This window comes from Oculina patagonica, chromosome 2 (assembly GCF_052425735.1).
Source record: "Oculina patagonica isolate OP01 chromosome 2, crgOcupat, whole genome shotgun sequence".
Taxonomy (NCBI): domain Eukaryota; kingdom Metazoa; phylum Cnidaria; class Anthozoa; order Scleractinia; family Oculinidae; genus Oculina; species Oculina patagonica.
This window is the reverse complement of record NC_135759.1, coordinates 25,991,559-26,008,598: the sequence shown is the minus strand read 5'-3', so window position 1 is coordinate 26,008,598 and position 17,040 is coordinate 25,991,559. Positions and strand designations below refer to the sequence as shown.

Below are 17,040 nucleotides of genomic sequence, written 5' to 3'. Positions count from 1 at the left end.
CGGACTTTATTTACATGTATTAAGATGAAGGATTTGTTTTGTCTTTCTCTTTCAGGAAATATATTTGCAGCATCATGCATCAACTGTTTTACGAGCTCAACGGAAAAAGACAATTACAGTATTCTTGTGTTCACTCGATAGAAATATCAACCAATCAAACAATTCTTACGTCATATGAGTAAATAATTGTCGACATAATGACTTATCAGGCTTAGACTGAAAAATATGTCCATATATGTCCAAATAAAATCCACTGGAGTCACGCTATTTTTGTCGTCTAACTGAAGTCAATTAACTGTTGGGTAGAATATAACAATAGAACCACTTGTAGCCTCATCTTACCGTTCAAAAGAACACACGTTTTGAATACTGCGTGGCACTATGTAAGTCATATAAGTAAAACGCAAAATGAATATTTACTGCCAAAAAATCGTTCAAGTTTGAACCAAACGTTTTGGGCTTAACCTTTCTTCCAAGCCCTTAACGTTTGGTTCCATCTTTAAAACAATACAATACTTTAATTTGACACTCCCCTTACCGGACTTTTCAATGACAATAAATTACAGTAGAAATTATAATTTTAAAATTATAAAAAATTACAATGATAAACATTACAATGATAAACATTACAATGATAAAAATTTGGATAAAATGAATTACTCCTAATTGATCTCTGTTAAAAAATCCTTCATTAATTTTGATTTTAAATGAAATTTAAAAGATGAAACCTTTTTTGGCACTGAATATTCCCTTCTAAATTTAACTTGTTTGATTTACATTTTATCGTGCTCGTTTAGGCATTCTTGCAAGACTGTTTTCCACTTAATCGGCTGACTATCAAAAACGATTCCCATTGTGAAAATGATGACATCACAAGTGGAACAATAACCATGGTGGCCCAGCTTTTTGCGCCCTTAAGAGTCAATGGGTTTAGTCGTATTGGTATATAGGCCCTTTGAATATTAAGTTATCTTGCTGAAAGCGGGACACTTTGAGATTCGTGGCTTGTGGTCAGCCATACTTCCACAGTGTAAACCTGGTCGCTAACGGTCGCCAAAAGTGAATTCCACTTGTTCCTCGTCCTCTTTTTGCATTGTCATCTGATAGGCGTTCTCTGAGGGATCTTGGGCCAAGGTGTTTTCGATGTTTGCCGCTTGTAAATTTGCTGCTTCGCGTGCTTGACGAAAAGAGTGCCGTTCGAAATGCAAATTCTTTTGAGAGGTGGAATACGCATCAAGGTTTTTTTTAATTAAGCTTCTGCATAGAAAGTACCAGTGTCAGTTAGTGTAGAAAAAATGTCTCGAAAAATAAGCAAAGCTCGTTAACACGTTTTCCACCGAGTCAAGCGTAGGCCGACTTGTCCCCTAATTTAAAAGGATCGAAGGGTGGTATGGAGGTGATGTTTGCCATCCACCTCAACAAACATAGTATTCTCAGCAAATAAAGAACAACCTTTTTAACTGGCATGTTTAATTCTGACATGTTGTCGAGCACATGCTTTCTTCCACTCATGCGCACTTACCTTATAGGTACGCAAAGTGTAGACACAATAGCTTTTACTTTGTGCAAAAATGTATTTGAGTTTGTTGGGTGGCCACGGTAAGGCGCGTCGCACTTTATAGCTAAAATTATGGGTGTTTCGTACAGGTTGGACTGTTGCTCTGGTAACTAAAATGTGAAGAAGATCACGGCCCATTCATTCATAATTAAAAAGTCCGCAATAATTGGGGCTTTTTGATTCCATTATTGTAACAGCAACTGATAAAATGCTGTAAAACGTTATCAGCCGCGTTAATACTCGCAATCTAAACTTTATCTCTAGGATCAAAGCCGCCAAAGAACTGGCTTTGTTTGGCTAAATTTTTTCAACATTATATCCAAATTAGCAGAGATTCTGGCTATTGTTTTGTTTACTGTAGAACAGTATAAGCATAAGTTGCAGACCGTGACTTCCGGAATTTGTCAACATTTCCGATTTGAAAATGGCTTTGAATTGAAACCGAAATATAAATGCATCAAATAACTTATATCTTGTTTACGTTTTTCAGGATGGGTTTCTTTTTTTATTTATTACACCTGTCGTTGGGAAAAGAGTACTATTTAATTGCTGTTTACATTGTGTTTTGCATACTGATGAATTCACGCTTGTTTGACTGGACGTCTTCCTAGTTGCAGTTTGCTTGCTTTACAACTATATAAAATGCAGGATGTATCAGAAATAGCTTGAGAATAAAACCAGAATATAAATAAATTAAATTTATTTTAATGTTTTATCGTTTAATTATTATAAGAGTTCACGACATGTTCTTTACATTGGTTTTATTTTCCTTTTCCTGCCGGCAGAAAATGAGGCCAGTTACATTATTCCATATTTGCATAATTCAGAAAATTGTTTTTGAAAAGACCCGGAATAAAAATAAATTAAATTCATTTTCGTTTCACAACATCTTCTTTGGATTGTCTTCTTTTTCTATTTTTGTTTTATTTCTGCTGGCAGAAAATGAGGACAGTTACATTATTGCATAAATGTATATTTTAAACGTATCTAGTTTAATTGTTTTGTAATTATTATTTAGCTGAGATTCAAGCCACAATTTGCTGTATTTACAATTTTATAAGTTTTTGGAATTAAGTCGAAATATATAGTAAACCATATTTTATTTTATTTTATATATGATCATTATTACTGAGATCAACAAGAAGTTAGTCGGAGTAATTAATGTCAATTACACCTGTCAGCGACAAAATGACGTTAATGAATAATTTAAGCTAGCTAGTTTGTATCCCTATAACAATACAGTGCACTTATTCAACGACCTTAATATAAACGCCAGGTTAAGCGAATAATTAACATAACATTGGAGCGATCCTTATCTTTGCACAGTCTAACCACCGCTGATGGTCACCTCCCGTAGGCTGGCGCCTCTATCCAAGGTAATTTTAAAAATATATCGTATTTTATAGTACAATAACATTCGTCAAATTATTTTATTGGACATTCATACTTGTTATGAAAGACTGTTAGAAACAAAGTATGTAAACTTTGAAATTAGCTCGCTAATTACGTTCTCGCATTTTTGTCATGACAAAGAGTTATAATCCTTATATGTTGGTCTCATGTTCCAATGTTAGTATTACGCCATGTAATTTTGCAAATGTTCTCTTTACTAACTGCAAACGTTTTTTTCGCGATCGATTACGTTTACTCAGATAGCCGCTAAATGTTTCCCTGTACTACACTTTATTTATTCATTTACTTATTTACTTATTCAATCTTTTTACTTATTTTATTATTATTCATTTGTTATCTATCTGTATCTGTATCTACGTGTACCGTTAAATGCCCGTTAAATAACTCTTTGGCTTATATACTTTCGAGCGGGATTTGGAGTGGACTTATAATGACTGAGGAAGCGTATATCTGGCCGGGCTTATACATCTAAATGGCAAAAATAAACTCTTTGGAGATGAGCTGACAAAAAATCGACCTAAACGCTTTGATGAGCAATGTAGTTTATGGAAGCCATCCTGATTATACGTTTTACAGTGCGGCTACTGTAACCGGGGTCACCCAGACAAAGTTAACCAATCACAAAGCAGAACGAAAACAATAAATTTCAACATTTTTTCCTTCAGCCAATGAAATGTCGAGTACAGAACAAAGAAATTTCAACTTCTTCGTTCGCCACGAAAACACATCAATGCTAAATATTTTGGTTGTATGGCGCTGGATTTTCAATTAACTTCGATTGCATCCCTTTTGAGCTTGATTAGCTGTGACAGCACAAGTTGGAAAGTAAATATCAGCGACATTAATGAAAGAGGAGTTCGAAACTGTGTCAAGCAGGGAAAGCAACGGCCGTGCCATATGTCTCCAGCAGTAAAAGTGCGCGGCGGAGTTCGCTCGTGACAATTTCAAACAATTTCCTCTACGGCATCAACCGCGAGTTTTGGTAGCACCATTTGGAAAATAAATGCGCGTAAGGCCAGCAAAGGAAGACATTCTAATGTGCATAACAGCGAAAGCGACGATGACAACATTTTTTTTTTCACTTCACACAATAAAATGTCAGTTGAGTAAAATTAAAAACAGTAAAATTTCATTTTGTTCACTCGTGAAGCTATTTACTTTATATGTTGAATAGAGCGTAAGCTAGCGTTGACGTTTCGATTTAAAATTTGAGTAGTTTCACATGCTGTATGTGGCGGAATTTGATTCTCGAAAAAAGTAAAACTTATAGCCGGCTGTTTCAGTGTTTTCTCGCAATTGTAACAATGCAGAAAACGGAACACATTCCAAACAGGAACATCGGTAACGTTTTCATTACTAACTAGCAAGTGAAACTGTTCTTTAAACTTCATCCATCTTTCGACGTGCTAAAGAGCAAGACGGATCGAAATCCGCCAATCACAGCCCACTAGCATGACCTTCTGAACTTGTGGGTCATTTGCATGTAACCAACAACGGTGGTCGGGACTTTTCTCGGAAAAATCGAAGCTTCTCTGCCGTACAAATGAGCGACCAATTTTAAACTGGAGCGGGACGGCTGTACACAGGATAAAACTGTTTTAAAAGCAAAGTTGAGGTGCCCGAGAGAGCCAACCGGCGGCTAAGTTTGAAAATTTCAAATACGCCATGTACACTCCTTATCATCCAAGACCAACAACTCGACAAGCTTGTGAAGGAATTTGTTACGAAAAGAAATAAATTCAGATAAAAATAAATAAAAGAACAAATTATGTTAGTGTTGAAAACATCACCGATTTTCCTGTTCGGAATTTGTCATGTGTCTTGCACTGTTTATACAATTGCAAGAAAAACTGAAACAGCCAGCAATTAAGTTCTATTTTTTCCCCGAGAATAAAATTCTAACAAACGTCCGTCGCGTTCACTGCTTTAACAAATCGATTCTTGACTGAAAACTTGCATGACGAATGACATTCATTTGTACAGCATGTGAAACTAGTCAAATTTTAATTTGAAACGTCAACGCTAGCTAACGCTCTATTCAACATATAAAGTGAATAGCTTCACGAGTGAACAAAATGAAATTTTACTGTTTTTAATTTTACTCAACTGACATTTTATTGTGTGAAGTGAAAAAAAATGTTGTCATCGTCGCTTTCGCTGTTATGCACATTAGAATGTCTTCCTTTGCTGGCCTTACGCGCATTTATTTTCCAAATGGTGCTACCAAAACTCCGGTTGATGCCGTAGAGGAAATTGTTTGAAATTGTCACGAGCGAACTCCGCAACGCACTTTTACTGCTGGAGACATATGGCACGGCCGTTGCTTTCCCTGTTTTGACACAGTTTCGAACTCCTCTTTCATTAATGTCGCTGATATTTACTTTCCAACTTGTGCTGTCTCAGCTAATCAAGCTCAAAAGGGATTCAATCGAAGTTAAAAGTAAATCCAGCGCCATACAACCAAAATATTTAGCATTGATGTGTTTTCGTGGCGAACGAAAAAGTTGAAATTTCTTTGTTCTGTACTCGACATTTCATTGGCTGAAGGAAAAAAATGTTGAAATTTATTGTTTCCATTCTGCTTTGTGATTGGTTAACTTTGTCTGGGTGACCCTGGTTACAGTAGGCGCACTGTAAGCTGCACTCTACTTACAAGCTTATTCATTTCCTACTCCTACTTAACGTACAATGTTCTTTGTGGGCCCATGAAAGGTTGCATGTAGAGGGAGGGCTTATATTGGGGGATTTTATTTGCCATTTTACGGTTATTTCTCCCTTTATTTTGTGTTCCCCTAATTGAGCCGGTTGGGCAAACACAGATCATTTTAAAACTTTGTATCGAAACTAAGGGTACTGATGTTAACAGATGACCGCGAACGTGAGATTTCTCTGGAGCCCGCCAGCTCAAGATGTGTAAACAAACTTGGCTGGGATGAGGTACTTAACTTGGGCCGTTTCAAAAGGCCTCTCTTTCTGATATTGTGAAAGATCGCTTTTGTTTCCCCCCTCAAATTTTCACTGAAAGCAATAAACAACCAGGGATGGATGGCGGCATTTGCGTGCGCAAGCCAATAAAACAGCAGCCTTAGGGAAAGGGGAATGGTAAAATAGGAATCCGTGTAAAATTCCGACATTATGTGACTGACGTGTGCTGGAAGCCAACAGAGTGCAAAAACAACGACTGCGGTTATCAACATCTTGATAACTGCTCTGCGTTTCCTCATTTGCCTCACACAAGCTTCTTGATTGACAGCTCCTGGAGGCCTTTGTTTCCACAAGAAGTAGGCGATCAGCGAATAAAGCACTGCCATGATAACCAGCGGGACCGCGTATGTGATGATAACTTTCACAATCATTTCCGTTTGATAAAATATAATAGAAATTTCTTCCGATTCCACGTGCCACTCAGGATAGCACACAGCCGCCTCACCGTCTTCCTTGTCTACTTTGAACTTGTAAAGTTCCCCGCTGAATATCAAACCGGCAAACAGCCACACGGCCATTATGGAACACACCACTGATCTGGATGACAGCGGCCTCCTCCGAATGCACACAATAGCTAGATATCGGTCAGCGGCAATCACAGTGAGCGTCCAAATGGAAACGCAAATGGAGACGACCAGGAAGAATGGAATAAGCTTGCAAAGGATCGTACCTGCCATCCCAGATATCCAGCAATCGCCACATAGGATGAATGGCACGGAAAAGGCGGAAGCTGTGATCACATCCAAGAGATCAGCAATAGCTGTGTTGAAGAGAAGCCAGTTGAATGGGTTCTTGCGGATGTTCGTGCGAGTGCGCACGAGATGTATGATAACCGAGTTACCCACGAAGGAGAACAGAAGAATTATGACGTATCCACCGATGATGCCTATCTTAGTGACGTCATTGACCTCTTCGATATCGTCATTGCCATCGATTTCCCCATCATCAAGAGAGACAGTTAAGTTCTCTGTGTGGTTCATTACTTCCTCAGTGTAAGCCTGTGGAAAAAATACATTGGCTCATATCGTCCACTTTACAAAAAACTTGTTATGAATAAATATAATTTCAGCTCTCGCCATACTGAAATGCGCAATTACCCAATTTAAAATATTTTTAAAATATATTATTTCCTGCGATATCAAGTCCATGACCTGATATCACCGGATTTTTGCCGAATTTGGGTATATTATTAAATAGGCTTAATAATATAATCCTATTCAAACTCACTCGATATGTCGCCGAAGCGTACTAAAGGCGTACGACTAGGTCTAATAAAGCTACAACCATCCACACAATTGTGCACGTGGTCAGACTCATCTTCTTACAATCCTGAAACATCTGAAATACCCGTTTCCGACATACATTTCAGTTTTTAGGAACGTCTTATTTCGGCAGAGGCTGAACGTTCTTAACTTTTTCGAAGATTTGAGCCTATAATTTTCTTAAAATGTTCTTGTGTTTTTTTTAAATTTTAAAAATAAAGCGGCGGTGAAGTAAATTCATTCCTAACCGATATGTACATGTTCGCGTCACTAATGAGTGACGACAATGTTGGTTACAGGTCAGGATTTGAATAAAGATTTATTCATTTAGTACATATAATTGTCACTCTCAACAAAATGGAAAATCAAATTCGTTCTTAACCAAATTTCAGCCTTCGGTAAGTTCTTAGGATGTTCTTAAATGTTGGCCTTTTTTCAGCCTCAACGTTCTTATAAAATAAAGGTTCTTATAAAAAAAAAGAGTGTATACGGCCCCCATACACATCTCAAAAAACAAATTTTAAACACAAACTTCGTCTAAATAAAATTTCTTTACTTTCACTGGTTAAATCTTCTCATAAATACCATGCACGTTGTTAAATTTGAGGTTACAATAATCACTTTCAAAATTTAGCCAACAGTTGGGTGACAACTTTCACGATGTACATGTAACTTGCACGATGCCTACAGCTTGGGTCGTTAGTCGTTTTTGAAGAAAACTTCTGTTCGTTCAATGTTTGTCAATTCAAGCCGATGGGAGTTTTTATCTCGGCTTGAATATGAGCTAAAAAAGAATTTTCTGACCCAGCAGTTCCCGACCTGGCTGTTTGACAAAAGTTTACGTTACTTCATGCTATATGATGTCTAAATGTCGCATGTTTCGTATTTACGTGTCTAGCCAAATTAAAAATAAGAAATTAAACTTACAATCCAAAATTTGTTCTCCTGAGCGTGTCAATGTATGATGCTTAATTTGTTTTTAAGTGATTATACGCTTGCTGCAAATGACTTTCCCCTGAACACAGGGATAAAACTAAAACTATCATAGAACTAAATTTACGCCAAAAAAAAAACGGAATGAAACTACAATGGATCCTTCTTAACCTTCGATTCTTCGAACCTTCTGCGACAATTCCAACCAAACTTCGTATCTTTCCCTCTGTCGAACACTGTAATTTTATTCCCGATCTTTAGAGCTCCACGATTTCTTAAAAATAATTTTCGTTTCCCTTTGGATGTTGGAGAAGTCGGGGTTCCTCTGTATTGTTACATATCTGATGCCAATTCGACACGATTTTTAAATATGCAATTTCCTCACGGGAATAGCCTGGTGTACTTTTTCCTACATTAAACAAAGTTTTAATTTCCACAATTTCAAACAAAGCTTCCTGCAACTAGTACTAGTAGTTAAATGCCTTATATTATAATCATTACAACGTGTATTGTTATTTTGCTCAGTGGAACTGTCTTCTTCTTCCTGCGTGAAATTCATCAACATTTAAAAATATGATTTTAGTGTAAAAATAATTTTTGAGACAATCTTCTCGTAAAGGATGACTTACCTGGGTGATTTGAACCTCAGACCAAAGACAAGTGCGTCGTCGTTGATCTAATAACTTTTTGCTTAAAAGATTGCCGATGTTATAGGCTCTGTTGTGACTTTTGATTGATGCAAGGGCGGTTCTGGTGAACAGATTAAAAAGAGGATGAAACAGTTTCCGACTAGTCAACACTGCATGTCATTTTTTTATGAATTCCCCTTAATGGAGTTGTTTTTGATATCACTAATATTTCTTGACGTAAAAGACTAATTTTAATTTCAGGCCAAGATGAAACTGAAAATAACCCGTTTTTATTTACACATTTTTCAATGTTTATTGGTTTCTCATAATATTATGAAGTTTGTTAGTCTGATTTGCGAATGGCCTTTTCAAATGACTTCTGTTTTTTTTTTTTTTAATTTCTCATCAGCTATTCCTTCACGGTCTTTTAAGAAGATGAATAAACATAAAACGGAAAGTGTTTTTAATCTCGCAAATAGAGTATAGTGTATATTTGCATTAATTTTATTTCACAAAAATTTGAATGTCTCGTTTCTTGAAAGTGTGATAAAAAAAGTAAAAACGTAACTAACGATATTATTATCTGACTGGGGAAAAGAACGTTTTCTGTTATTTCTTTTATGTTTAAAGACGATTAAAGGAAAATATCCATTGCAAAAGAGATGTGATTGAAACAATTCAGGGGGAATGCTTCAAGAGGTTTATTAAGTGAATTAATATCACATGATTTATGTTCCGGCTTTTAAATGTATTTTATTGTATTTTTATTATACAGAGTCGATAGCAATGTTTTAATATTCAAAGACAGAATTTGCATTATTTTGTTGGTTAGGAAATTAAAAAAAAAACACTGAAGTAATAAAAATTTAAAAGGCTTCAAAAATGTTACAGTAATATATATAAAGTACACAGTTTTGACCAAACTAGTACATACAATAACGTTTTAGGATGGCACTTCATTGAGCATCGACTTAAATTGTCAGCTTTTGTTTAATCACAACAAAAGGAGAGTGTTGTTAAATTATACAAAGACGCAAGTTTATCACACCGGGTTGTGTTCAATTATTGCACAGTCACGAAGTACGTTTATCTAAGAATGTAATCAACAGTGTATTAAACACTCAAAGCTTAAACACCCACCAGGTAGGGAAAGGGGCGTGTTGTCGGCTTCTTTTATAGCTTACAATTTGAAGTAATACGAGTTCCTGTATAATTTCCATATCTTTGCATTTAAAGCCTGCCTGTTTTGATAAACAGGATGTTAAAAAGAGTAACAACTACTGTTTTACGAATTTCTGTGCATTTGTCGGAACACGCAAATTCAATAGAGATCATGAAAAATAATAATAAACGCGTCGTTTATAAGGCAAATCCTTGATTAGATTTAGGATCATCGAAGTAAGGGTTAAACCTTTTTCTCTGAAAGGATAATTAAGAGGAAAATAATTATTCCTTTCCATCGATCAGTTTTTTCACTCATTAAATCTAGATCTTACGGCGCACATGATAATGAAAAAAGAAAGATTTCCCATTCTGGAATTATTACATTATGAGTTTATCTTAGCTTTAACCTAAATATAGAAATTTGGGACAAACACAATGTCCATATAGGCACTTGGCTTGAAAAACACTGACAGCAGCAACTAGGGCCGGAGGAAATGATAAACTAGTTGACTGCTTTTATTACTACTGGTATTAAGAATTGGGAATTTGTCTCTCCCACAGTGCTAGCACGTTTTTTAATAACCCAGGTTGACGTTTTCTCGACGTCCTGTTGACTAATCAATCATAGAAAATACCACCTCATGCAACGCTTTTGAAATTAAAATGTCTTTCTGGGTCTTCAGGTAAAGTAAAAATGAGCTTTATATTGGTACACCTAACTGTATTGTAAAGTTAAGTCTTGTCTATCACAGCAAACTCTGTTAAAATAAGAACGTGCCGCGTCAATATTATCGACGGCGTAATTTTTTATTAAGACTTAAAAATCCTCTAGACGTTTGGGGTTATTTAAAAAAAGAGTTGTACATGTACTACTGCATGTTCACGTTCTGCCGGTGTGCACCAGTTCATGAACAAGTACCAATGGAAATATCTGTGTGCCCTGCCTTATAAGACGCTTAATGTCAGTACAGACTAAAAATAGGGTTTATTTAATACGTAAAGTGAAGGCAGTTTATGAAAATTGTTTTGACTGACGGTTTCGTTTCTAATTATGTTTAGCTTTGAAAGGTGCTCAAATAAATTTGTAAAAATAATGATATAATTTATGCTTTATCTGGATTGAGATGTCAGGTGACCAAGAAAAGTCAATATTTATCACTTGTTTTCAAACCAATTTAATTTCCACTATAGTGTTATAATGTTGAAAAACATTATGTATAAACTTGTTACAATTACAAGGCCAGAATGATGGAGGGTTTAGCTTCCAGGCCGATTGGGATTATTCTGTTAGTTGACAGTTAGGCTTAGATTCAGAAATGCCTTAAAATTAAATTTCAGAAATGAAAAAAAGAATAGTGGAATTTATTCAAGCTTTTTCATGGAAGTCGATCTTTAAAGATGACCTTATAGGTTTTTGCAACCCATTTTCAGACAAAAACAACAAACCGTTAACACCAAAATTACACATATTGAAGCATGTGATTGGAATCCATCCCAAAACTGCTGCGACAGCCCTTCATGAAAGAAATGAATAGGCGAAGTCAACAACATTTTTTACGTCCACCTAAAGAGGGAGTCGTTAAGGCTTTAAGGACAGACTATTATTTTTATTGGAGATGGGGCGGGGATAATTTTTTTTTTTTCAATGCAAACTAGCCATTTTGTTTAGTGTCGTGGTCTGCGCAAACACTTTTTCCGGTTGCATCATCTGACATAAAATTTTGTTTGATATAAGCAAAAAAAAATTAATATTTTAGTTTTGCTTTTGCAAACAATTTATTTCAGAATTTTTGCCACCCCACCACCTCTAAAAAATAAATGGTCCGTCCGTTTTGATAACTTATATGATTCTGAGCGATTTTCTTCCTTCACATGAGCTAGCAGCTTGATGCGAAAACTGCTGGAGAACGTGGCCTTTGTAGCAGACGAGTGATTCCTCATGACATCTCCGGATGTCAGTTGAAACCGTTACGTCACGTGGATAGTTTGCTACTATGTGATATTATGCAAATAAGCGACCATGTGGATGAGAAGTTAAAGGAATAATTTTTTTTTAGTTTAACCTGGTTTGATTCGATCGTAGCCTTCAGAGGAAAACGCCCATTATCCCGTTCTCCAAGACTTACATTTGACTTGTGTTTGTATGAAATAGATGCACGAAAATAGATGAACGAAAAAAATAACCTGTATCGCGAAGTCGATTGAACTAAGCTTATTCTAAAATACGCTATTTTTTTTTAATTAAGCACAATAGCTTTCACTTCGCTGAATATCGTTCGAACGAATATACTAATTCATAATGAAGTAGAAATATGGAGCAAATTTTCTGTAAAAATTTTTCATGGCTTTTGAAACAAAGCAGCTGCACATCGTTAGTTTAATGTATTTGTCCCTTGGGAAGTTGTACTCGGTTGCCTGATGCTTAAACGAGTTTTTCTTTTCGAAACTGTTTTCCATAACCTCCAGATAAAATGGCGGTTTTTACTAATGAGGTCTGAGTTCAATAAGGCCTGCGCAGGTGCATGCAGCTCTCTTAATTTCGATCTCGACTGTCATATTTCTTTGTTATAGACATTAGACATTAGATATCTCAATTCTAATGAACTTTAGCCCTTTGTACATATCCGACTCAGTACTAAAGCAAATAAACTGGATAGCCAATCATTTAAACCAAAATGACAGATAAGGCAAGTAATAAAAATTATATGACGCATTAAAGCTGAAATTTTAAGTTCTTGTTTTATCCCCCTGCAAATTATTTAAAATATAATTCAAACTAAAAATAATTCGTCATAAACTTTAGTTGTATTTCGACCAAGCGACCAAACAGGCTGATGAGAAACAACCATAGGTTTTTCTTCATTTGCACGGACACTTAACAAAGCTGGACTTTTCAAGGAAAAGCGTGCTCTTCAAGATATGAGTGCAGATATTGTTTCGCAATGCCCACGTAAGTCGTTTTGCTCGTTGTTTTATCAATGGAGAACCCACAATCACTAAATGGATGAAGTTGCTTGGTATAAGTTAAACGGTAACCAAAGTAATATTTCTTAAATTCGACATGCATATCTTAAAAGCCCGGACCAAACGAGAATGAAAGTCCCCAGGAGATTGCGAGAAATGAACTCTCGTCGACTATCATTGGTGCGCAGCCATTAATGAGAATGAGATCTACACGAGAGTTGATCAGATCACTCACTGTGCGAGCGAAATGAACGTTTTACATGAATTCGGCCACAGTGCGCGAGAGCGAGCGAGAGTTTGAGCTTTTGGCTACTACTCTCATTCTCGCTCGGCTCGGACATAAGGTGTAAAAGACTCATATCATAATGTTAATTTTTTAAAAATTATTCTAAGCTTATTTAATAAATAATAAAGTAATAATGTTCAAATAGCCATTATTATACTTAGCACGGTTCTCAAACCGATTGTTACGTTTCGTTTTGTTTCTGTTTTTTGTTTTAATTTTTACAAACACGAGTTCTCCTTTATGTTTTGTCGTCTATATACAAATATTTGGCGTCTTTCAAATAGGTTATTATTGTTCGCCGCGGTAAGAGGCTAGCTCATATCGATTATCATTCGATCGCGAGTGCGGCCGACTTGGACGAGATCTGGAATAGATGTCACTTGCATTATAAATGTACATCAAGGGGCAAACGATAATTTTAATTCATGATTATTACACAGGAGCATCAGCTATTTAAACAAGAATCGTCCAAAGACATTCTACGACTGATTCGTCAAAGAGCAATTTGTTCGAAGGCCTCAATTTTGTCAAAAATGTGAATTTAACTTATAAGTTCATTGAAGGCCCTTTGTATATCTCTATTTTACAAAACATTTCCGAAATAATAAACTCGCAAGATTCCGAAATACAGAGAAAAGGTTATTTTAATTTTTGTTACCACAAGTTATTTTGCAAAACTTGCCGCGAATCTGCAAACCTAACATTCCTTTCTTCTTTATAATTTAATTTGATTTGTGCTTTTACTAGAGAAAAGCCTTTGACTCGAAAAATTAACGAATAGCAGCGGTTCTAATTTTCAGCTTAATTGTGATATCTGCCACTGTCAGAACATCATTAAATCTTCATTAGATATACCTTCTGCGTCTGGTCTAGTAAGACGTTTTTGAATATTATACTTTTTTTCCGTAGGGTTTTTTCCCAAAGCGTTTAGCGCAAAAGTCCCGAAACAAACCTAAGTGTAACGCTAATAAGTCTAACGCGTTTAACGCATAAGTGGTTAATTAAGGTTTAAGAATAGACTCATAGTTTCTAGTGTAAAATTCTATTTTCCTGCAGAGCGAGTCTACAAATAAATTGCATTTATTTTCACTTCATTGTTTTTCAGTTGTCCTTCTTGTTTTAGAAGCTTTTAGATCAAGAGTCATTGTCAGTGCATTTTCACGCAGAATTTGTACATCATTTGCACATCGTTAGAGTGTGGCTAGTACCTTGCGTGAAAAAAAATCGACAGAGTTGCTTTAAACTGGCCAGAACATAACAGAAGACAATGGATTAAAGGTAAGCAGACTTTTTCTAGCATACTTGTCAATTTTTCAGCCGCCGATCGTCCGCTGGAAATCACGATAATACCGTCCTTGTAGATATTTGCAATACGACTGTACAAATTCGGCGTGAAAATGCAGTGACAATGGCTTTAAAGAAGTAGGACGACTAAAGAAACAATGTAGTGAAAATTAGTGGCATTTTTCTTTGGAATAAACTAAATTTCTACTGCCAGGGTGTCTCATTTTCGTTTTCTTCGGACCACTCCTAACATTTCCAATTGGCCATAAAGCTGTCTTCCCTGACTCGAATCGATATGATAATCACACCAGGTATTGGTCATAGATTGAAGTTCGACATACTAGGAATTTCATTATGAATTGTATGCTGGCGACATGAAGATCTGGAATACAGAAAAACCCGCTTATCAGAACCTAGCTTTTTAATACTTAGCCTAAATAGGTTCTTATAGAAATGGTATTTAGTGGGATTTTAGGCTACTTTGGTTCTTAAAAAGATTCTTAATTTGATAGGGGTACTAGCGATTAGTACGGATAACTACTACTGGGCATAAATTATGTGATATGGAATATATTGCCGTATTAAATAATTATCTGGAATATAGTTTAGATGATAACCATGCAGTAAATTTATCTTTGCAAAGTACTAACAGGCATATCTATACTACAATTTTTTTTGTATTTTCATCTGTGCCTTCATTTTTTTAAAATAAGCACCTATTAAAAATTTTAGTCTAAATAGGTTATTTTGAATGAAAACGGGTTTAAAAAGAAATTTTAGCCTAACAGGTTCTGAAATTTTAGGTTCTTATACGTGGCTTTTACTGTATCGTCCTTTAAAAACTTTGGTGCTGATGCAGAAACGTCTAAGTCTAATAAGCGATTTCCCAAGCAGCCGAAAGTAGGCTATAAAAGTGTTTTTTTTTTTTGGATCACAGGAACATTATATTGTTTGTACTACATAGGACTTGTTGTTTTCAATATTAAACATCCAAACATTAAGGTAGACTTTATTCGCCTTTTTGAGAGTACTATAAATACTATGAACTACTACGTACAAAACCTTGCCCTGCAACCGTTCAGCTCCTTGAAAAATTGTAAGCCCCATCCAGGGTAAATACAGAGGGTTATAGCTCAAACATTATGCAATTTAAAAGCAATCTTACAGGAACTTTACTTAATTTTCATATCAATCCGATGTTGTAATTTGTATTTTAATGGCATTATTGTTATTTTCTGTTTTCTCTGTTTTCTGTTAGATATGAAAAACGTATCCACCAACTCCTGTGGTATTTTACACCCAAGTTTCTACACCAAAACTTCTCTAACGGCCGCTTATGGTGTCTTATTATTTGGAGCATGCATAGGAAATGTTGTTGTTATCTTTCTTCTACGGACATCCAAATCCCTTGCCCGAACCTCGTTTAACCTTCTCATCTTAAACATGGCTGTTGCAGACATCATTGAGGTGTGCAGCTCGACGGCATTGGCTGTTTCCTTCGCATTTGTTGGTCAGCAATGGATCCCAGGATTATTTGGACAAATTTCTTGCAAACTGGTTTATTTTGTTATCGTTATGTCCATTGTTCTTTCGATCTCGACTTTAGTAATTATGTCCGTTGACCGATACTGGGCAATTGCTCATTTCCTTAAGAAGCCAATGACCAGACTAGCGGTGAAAAGAAGTATCGCGTTAAGCTGGACTATAGCCGCCATATCCGGTTCTCCTTATCTGTACAAGATGAAATTCAGAAGAGAGAAAGATGGTACATTTAAATGTTATTCGGCCTGGAGTGGTGATTTAGATAGACACTTGTTTTACAGCAAACTGGAAGAATGCGTCAAGTTCTTGGTGACTTACGCTATTCCCTTGATTGGAATAGGAACAATAAATGTCATAATTGGTCGTACTTTAAGGAGCTTAAAACTTAGCGGTGATAGTATAACACAAGCGAGGATAGACCAGCGGAACGGAAAGATTTATAAGCTGTTAGTTTCAATTGTTTCCTTGTTTGCATTTTGCTGGTTGTTTGCCCATGTAAATCATTTGCTGTCCGTTTTTGAATTGACTAGATACTGCAAACTTCCCGCTTCTATTCCATTTTACTTCTTCTGGCTTTCTCATCTAAATGCAGCAGTGAACCCTATTATTTATGTTGTTTGTAATAAACGGTTTCAAAAAGGCCTTAGAAAAATGTTTATCGAGGGAAGAACAAAGAACAAACGGATTCAAACCCGAATGAGAAATGCGGAACATGCCACACCTGAGGAAAAACTTGCATTAGATGACCAAGGGCTTCAAATGGATAAAAAAGACGGAAACGAGGAAAGGGAACTTGACTGTGAAACCAACCTTTGACTGCTTCTGGTGCTGTAAACATGCATTTGTATCATTTTTTACTAAGAGACGAAGCTGCAACCAGGCTTAACATACATCTCGTTGTTCAGCCCAAGGTGTAGAAAGGCAATGAAAAAAGTATAGTCGGCTCTTGGTTCTTAATTAGGTTTTTGTTCACTGATCGATTATTGGTAATTCATCACGCAACACAACGACAACAGTTGA

At 36.0% G+C, this 17,040-nt stretch overlaps 2 protein-coding genes across 2 annotated transcripts; one reads left to right on the top strand and one right to left on the bottom strand.

The window, feature by feature from the left end:
* Positions 1 to 5,258: 5,258 nt before the first annotated feature.
* Positions 5,259 to 8,850, bottom strand: LOC144643802 (substance-K receptor-like). Its single transcript, XM_078503155.1, has 2 exons — positions 8,781 to 8,850; positions 5,259 to 6,954 (listed from the first exon to the last, which is right to left on the bottom strand). Exon 2 carries the CDS (start codon positions 6,934 to 6,936, stop codon positions 5,797 to 5,799), a length of 1,140 nt encoding a protein of 379 aa, XP_078359281.1. The 5' UTR covers positions 6,937 to 6,954; positions 8,781 to 8,850; the 3' UTR covers positions 5,259 to 5,796.
* A 7,071-nt stretch (positions 8,851 to 15,921) lies between these two features.
* LOC144642246 (galanin receptor 2a-like) lies at positions 15,922 to 16,836 on the top strand. Its single transcript, XM_078501227.1, has one exon. The coding sequence runs from the start codon at positions 15,922 to 15,924 to the stop codon at positions 16,834 to 16,836; it is 915 nt and encodes a 304-aa protein (XP_078357353.1).
* Positions 16,837 to 17,040: the final 204 nt, after the last annotated feature.

Coding starts and splice junctions, on each gene's coding strand:
- LOC144643802 (XM_078503155.1), bottom strand. CDS start 6,936: ATGAACCACACAGAGAACTTAACTGTCTCTCTTGATGATGGGGAAATC.
- LOC144642246 (XM_078501227.1), top strand. CDS start 15,922: ATGGCTGTTGCAGACATCATTGAGGTGTGCAGCTCGACGGCATTGGCT.